Genomic DNA, 6,916 nt, shown 5'->3' with positions numbered 1-6,916 from the left:
GATGTTCTTACTGTATATTTTCTGAGTAATCTCAATACTCTGGCTGCTGGCAATTTGCATATTGTAAATCGAGAGGGAAGTTCACAAGCTTTGAATCTGAAACGAAAGCTATTTCTTTTTAGAAATGGCAGATTTGAGTGATTTATTAAACGTATTTTTCTTACAGCAGAAAAACATCATGGTGTCATCTTGGAAACCAAACGAAACTGTGTCACCACAGATAAAATACAACAGCACATATAAATTATGTTGGGATATTGACAAATGGCAGGCAGTTCAATACAGTGACACTGATCCAGGGACAGAGAAATACAGTAAAAGCACTCAGTTTCACAGGCCTACATGCACTCATCTTAACCACTCCAATATGCATGACAGGCAATACAGCAGACACTAAATAACGTGACGTAGCCCCTCACACTGTCCAGACACACCAGCCTCTGCGGAGTGTGGGGAACATCATCTATAATCTAGAAATATGGTCCTGAGGGACACATCGGAAATGAGTATGTTTAATTGAAGGCATGAAAAGAGCATGTCTCATTAGTGAGAGCAGAGGAAGTGTCATGGCGCAAATGACTGGGAGCAGGTCAGAGAGGTAATGACTCTATGTAAGGAACAAAGCCTTTCAGTGCACTCGCCATTAACCATTATCACTGGCTGATCACAGAACCTGCTAATGTTACAAGCACAGAAACATTCACAACCTTGAACTACGCTTTAAACCATGACACACTTTGAATTAAAACAACTCGAACGATGTTAAAAAAGTAGGCTGATGTGGAATATAAAAATAAGTGTGAACGCGAGAATTCATTCAGAGGCGTTTCTCCTGCTAAAACACAGTTTAGGAAATATCCAGTACTTTACACAGAATGAAAACCAATAAGTTCATTACAAGTGTTCAGTGAGGTCTCTAAAAACTAGGGCAACATCTAAAATCTTAGTGCTAGTTATCCTGCTAGCCACTTGGACAAATCTGCTGATGAATCTACTCTACAGGCTGCTGTATATTAAAATAGAATTTTAGGATATAACCTTTTTTTTTGCATTCAAATACAACATGTTATATGGCATTAGAGAGTTACTGAATCTAAGGAGGACATTCTCACAAAGTTGAGTGTAAAGCAAAGACTCTGTAAACAAAGAATGTCCATTTGTAAAACCCTGATTCTTAAAAAGTTAGGACGCTGTGTAAAACACCAAATAAGACAGAATGCAACCATGTGTTCACAAAGCGGTGAACCTCGCTCCATCCTTGCTTGTGAGTGACTGAGCCTTTCCAGGATGCCCAAACAGGATACTCTCACCTGTCTCACCAATGAACCTGTTTACCTGTGGAATGTTCCAAACAGTCTGTTGTTGCTCTTGTCCCAATGTGTTTGAAACATGTTGCCGCATTTAATTCAGAATAAGCATAGATTCATAAAAATCACTCAAGCTGATGAGGTAAAATATTAAATATATTGTTTTTGTACTGCTTTTTGTCAAAAAGGATTAGCGAGTTTCACATCCTGTTTTATATATGTTTTCGACCGTGTCCTAACTTCTTAGGAATCAGCGTTTGAGCGATGATGAAACAACAGCTGGACACAAGACAGACTGACAGCTCTAAATGTCTATGGCAGTTTTGTCCTCTCTTGTTTGTCCGCTGCCCACCCGCCTTCGACCCTCCAGCAGAAACGACAGCACTATAACCCAGCGCTGTCCGAGGGACCTCTGTCGTGCCGAGCTTTCACACTGTCGGAAGTAGGTGGTCGTCCCTGTGGCGACGGCATCAAACTGCTCGGTCAGTAGCCACACCTCCCAAAGGAGCGTCAGTGCATTCATGCTCATCATGACCACAACCCAGAACTCCTCCCCCAACAACGACAGCCACGATGACAAGCTGTGACTGCCCGCAGGCATCTTGTCATACAGGTAACTTGTTGCCGTGGCAACAAAAAGAAGGTGGGCAATCACCATGGAGAGGATGAAGAGCAGGAAGAGGCGATGGTTACCCCGGCCGACGCACCGGTTGAGGAAAAGGCAGTGGTGGTCGTAGTCTTTAATGCACACCTCACACAGCTTGCAGTGTTTCGTGTAGTCGGGCAGAAACAGCTGCGAGCAGAGCAGAGACAGGGAGAGCAACACGAGTGAGGACTCGAGCAACTTTGCATGATGCAGCCCCAGAATTAGAAAACGTGCAGCTTTAACTTTACCAACAAACTTTTCCAAAAGGATGTTGTGTTTTATGTCCCATCTTTCAGACACCCACTGCTTTTCATTACTGCTTTTTAATTATCTCCATCAGGCGTAAGCCTACAGGGGATCCTGCATTTCGTGTGTGTGTGTGTGTGTGTGTGTGTGTGTGTCTATCTGCAGCTAATCTCACATGGGCCACTACTGGATGCATCAGCCTGATATGTTTTGTTCATATTTATGGCTGTTTGCTCAAGGACCTCTCACGGTTGAAAAACCTGTTTTATTGACTGCTCTGTTTCATACCGTCACTGACTGCTGACCCCTCACTCCCCTTTACCAGCCAACTTTAGTTGCCACTTTCACTTTGAAACCAACATTTTACATCACTCTTGTTTTGGAACCAGCATCCTGCCTCCCCTTCATTGGACACACAGCTTGCCCTGCAATCCCTGTTCCTCACCCACATGCCCCCAGACACACCTGTGCTGAGTGCACTCTTCTAGCTTCACTATGGGATAAAAGTCAACTTGCTGAGACTCAATCAAAATAAATATTTCATCACATTTATTGTCACATCATGGATTCATTGTGACAGCTCAGATTTTAGCAGGGGTGTGTCAAATGTGAATGTCTTACCTCACAGTATGGACAGAACCTGTGAGGGCTCTGGTTGTTCTCCACCAGGTCAGCAATACAGGAGAACCGAGGATCTGCATCTGCTCTGTCCAGTGTCCCCGGGTCCTGAGTCAGAACCTTACAGAACAAACCAAGGACCAGGGAGAAGTGGACCATTGACACCTGGACCAGAGCACTGGTTGGCCACACACATTCAAAAGGCTAAGGATGAACACTCGTCATTTTAATATGCAAAATCCTTCATTATATTTGCCTCACTGTGCATACGTGTGCGAACAAGACAGCTGGCAGAGCACTGACCCATTGACGATTTTCACAAGAAGGCTTGTGGAGCTTTGTCCTAAAATACAAAGGATTTATTCTTTGGAGAGCCTGAGTGTGCTCACCTAATCAGTATGTCATACTGCTGGCATGGCAGAAAAAGCCAGATGATACAAAAACATGCAGGGGCATGAGACTTAACATGTTCAACATTTGTTAAGGATATTAGGCATTATTTTTCCATAGAAGCAGAGCAGGGAGTGGAACAAGCCAGCTATGAGGGTTCCCAGGTAGATCGGGTTGGGTAACCTGGAAGGAAGATGGATACGATTTCAACAGAGATAAAAACAAACACTGAAATGTGCTGACTTTCTGATAAACATGCACTGTTTGTCAAACCTTTGGTACGTGGTCATGCGGTGGTACTGTGTGAAGATGGTTCTGGCCAGCCAGGGGAAGAGCAAACCGCAGATCAGGCCCCCATAGCCTCCCACCATGGCTGCTATCAGCAGGATGGTAGCTCCACCCAGGGATGGAAAAAACAGCGTCCAGTAATACAAAACTGTTGAGAAAAGACACGATACGAAACATGCCAAGATGTGTGAAGAACACAAACACACACACACACAGCAGTTTAAATGTCATCACCACTGTCATCGTCCTTGCTTCACTAAATGAAACTACAGAGTAATATTTACCATGAGACTCTCTGGGCTTGTGGTGTATTGGCTCATTAATGTACCGACTCAGTAGCTTGGTGAGTTGCTGATGTCTAGAGAAAAATACACAGTATAGCAAAGAATTAATCAGCTCAGGATCCCAAGAGGAAAAAAGCAATCTGGAAATGCGAACACACGGGATATTTGAAGGAACTGAGGGGGTGTTACTATGCCAAGCAGTGTGCTGCTCGTCAGTGTGTTTCCAGAGATTTCTAGAGACAGCAGATTCACCTAAATGTTTTCCCCTGTTTGCAGAGGTCCAGTGGTGTGAGGCCGCTGTGGTTCTTCTCATAGAGCATCCCGCAGCCTGTTCTCTGCAGCAGTGTCCAGCTCACCTCCACTCCGCCCCTCTCTGCTGCAACATGAAGCGCGGTCGCCCCCTGCTGGTCAACTGCATCCACAGCACATCTCTGACACACAAACAGAGGTCTGAGGGGGGGCAGAGCTGCTGAAAGAACATCTGCATTGGGCCCTGTTTCATAAAGGCAACCTCAAGATTTAACTGAACTTAGTCACATTCCCAAGTATGTGGGCTAAGATTATCCATGTCCCTGCTTACATTTATGTGGATTGGGACCACTGGGGGGGCAGAAACACAGCCCTTCTGGACCTTTGTTTTTTCCTTTTTTTCACCAGTCAGTTCCTTTTTTCAGCTTTTGCCATTTTATGCAGAGTTGAGTTGAGGTTTTAGCTCATCTTAGCTTACTATTTAAAAATGGCTGCCATCAGTTTTATATGACTGGCTGATGAACACTTAATCGTACTGTAGAAGTGTGGGCTTCAGAACCAAAACGATGAGCTAAAAGTGACAAAAAGCAGCTAAAGGTTGAGTAAAATCTCAGTACGTTCTGCATGTTAATTCTTAGTGGGTGTGACAGCAATAGATTCACTTTTAAATCATTTTAATTTAACTCAATTTTCCCACCCAAAACATTTTCTTGGAGCTTTGAAACTTTAAAATGCAGTTTTATGCTACTGTTGGTCAACTGGAGCATGTGAGTGTGCAAGAGGATGAAGACTACATCATACCTGGTCTCTGAGCAAATACCGGACCACCTCTGTGTTGCCTGTGGATGCAGCCAGGTGAAGGGGTGTTACCTGGTACATGTCTGTGTCTGCAAACCGGAACATTCCTGTCTCCCACAAATAGTGCACTGCAACACTGGGAGAGATAACTAACAGTTAGTGCATGCACGATGTTCCCAAACATCAAACTTAGTGGTGAAGCGTTGTTTCCTGCACTCACATGTTGCCCCCAGTGACTGCATGATGCAGTGACGTTTTTCCCTGCAAGTCTATGAGACGCAAATCAGCTCCATACTGCATCATTTGGTGCATGATATAGATGTTCCCTTGCCTTATGGGAGTCAAAAGTACAAACTGTTATTACACAGAATCAAGGACTGTTGAGAAGCACAATGTTCATATAAGGACAATGTCACCTTGAGAATTTACACATGTTTGTTTTAGAGACCTAGATATGCAACCACTGCTCACCTGCAGCCAAAATGAAAGGCTGTCTGTCCCGCATCACATGCCAGGTTGGGGTCAGCTCCATTACTGAGGAAAAGGTCAACCAGGGCGCGGTTACCGTGCAGGGCAGCATAGTGGAGCGGGGTGAAACCACCCCATCCTGGATGAAGACAAACACATCAGGTTGGAAGATGGAGACCTTCAAGCTGATCTGCAGGCTCTGTGACTAACAATATAAGCCTGACGTAAATGCACGGTCTGTCAGCCTGTTGATCTCTAAAAGCCTCTGGAGTTGGTGTTAGGGTTCCTTTTGGCACAATGTGACTTTGTGCTGTGTTGTTACAGGATCTGTCCATCTAGATCTGTGCCAGACCATCTCACAGAGGAGCTGCAGCAGGGTTAGGTTCCCTGCTGGCATTGTGACAAAATCACATCAGGACACAGCAGGCAAGATAAAGTTTGAAGAGGTCCTTTGAAAATATCATAATGTAAAATTAGACATGTTCAATGCTATGACATGTGCTCATAACTTAACCTGGCTATATGATACAGATTTCAGAAGACAGAATGAGTATTACAGATATAATGTAGGTGTAACAGGTTTTATTCTCCTGGTAAACTATATAAGTATTTTTTCTTTCTTTCTTCTCTTTTTCTAACAAACAATTAGCAAAACAGGAAATACCATCACTGACCGTTAAAGGCTGAAAACTGTATATGCTGACAGGAACACATGCAGTACTGCCCTGTAGCCTCCAAATACATATGCTGCAAACAAAAACCAGATGAAGATGTGATTTTTATTCTACCTTACCCTTTTGCTTGAGGATTGATCGATCATTTTGAAGGAAGTGCATACACAGTTCCACATTTCCTCTCTGTATACAGTCAAATATGTCTCCGCCGCTAGCCGAGCACACAGGCATTGGATGCATGACGCTGGCTGCACAGAAGCGGTCTGTTTTGATTTCCACCGACAGCAAGTGCAACGGAAACTAATTCAGCTCCTCTGACGAACCGCTACAACATCATGATGTAAAGTGAGACGGGCGATCATCTTTCGCTGCAAAGCAACGGGGATCTTTCATTGTGCTAAACTGATTGAGGCAGACCACGCCCTGGACACCTCGTTGGTTGCGGCGGGTCACCTGACCGGTGATGTCACCGCGTAAACAAAACACGCCTTAACGCTTTAAGAGTGAATTAGTAGAGTGTCCTGCGGACCATGAGTGTGTTGGAAGCTATATTTAAACACACCTTGTTTTTAAGGAGACTTTATACAACTTTTTAACTTAAGTGTTAATATAACTTGTCAAGAAGTGTATTAACTTATTAGAGGAAAACGCATCATGCTATGCGATAATTTGCCTTTTATCACCCCTGCCTGATAACAAGCCAGCGTTTAATTTCATATTGACGCCTACGATACTTCTTGTAGCGTTAATAATACTGTTAGATGTTAAGCTGCGGCATTTAGAGACTGCATGTCTGCGACAGTGGCTGAAAATGATGCGTGTTTGGTTTGGATGAGATAAATGTCATTGTATCCATTGCACGTGCTGTTAGCTTAGAAAAGTTAGTACGGCGAGAGCAGTGCGATGATTTGAGTTTAGCCAAGTGTGTAGTTATCGACTGGAGGCAAG

At 44.0% G+C, this 6,916-nt stretch overlaps 1 protein-coding gene across 1 annotated transcript; it reads right to left on the bottom strand.

The window, feature by feature from the left end:
• Nucleotides 1–127: 127 nt before the first annotated feature.
• LOC143328706 (uncharacterized) lies at nt 128–6,400 on the bottom strand. Its single transcript, XM_076744006.1, has 10 exons — nt 6,088–6,400; nt 5,298–5,433; nt 5,047–5,157; nt 4,830–4,962; nt 4,032–4,210; nt 3,780–3,853; nt 3,481–3,643; nt 3,308–3,390; nt 2,821–3,011; nt 128–2,100 (listed from the first exon to the last, which is right to left on the bottom strand). Exons 1-10 carry the CDS (start codon nt 6,206–6,208, stop codon nt 1,612–1,614), a joined length of 1,680 nt encoding a protein of 559 aa, XP_076600121.1. The 5' UTR covers nt 6,209–6,400; the 3' UTR covers nt 128–1,611.
• Between the last annotated feature and the right edge of the window lie 516 nt (nt 6,401–6,916).

The sequence above is a fragment of the Chaetodon auriga genome, chromosome 11 (assembly GCF_051107435.1).
Source record: "Chaetodon auriga isolate fChaAug3 chromosome 11, fChaAug3.hap1, whole genome shotgun sequence".
Taxonomy (NCBI): domain Eukaryota; kingdom Metazoa; phylum Chordata; class Actinopteri; order Chaetodontiformes; family Chaetodontidae; genus Chaetodon; species Chaetodon auriga.
Note: the sequence above shows the minus strand (reverse complement) of the source record. Positions and strands in the feature narration are given on the sequence as shown.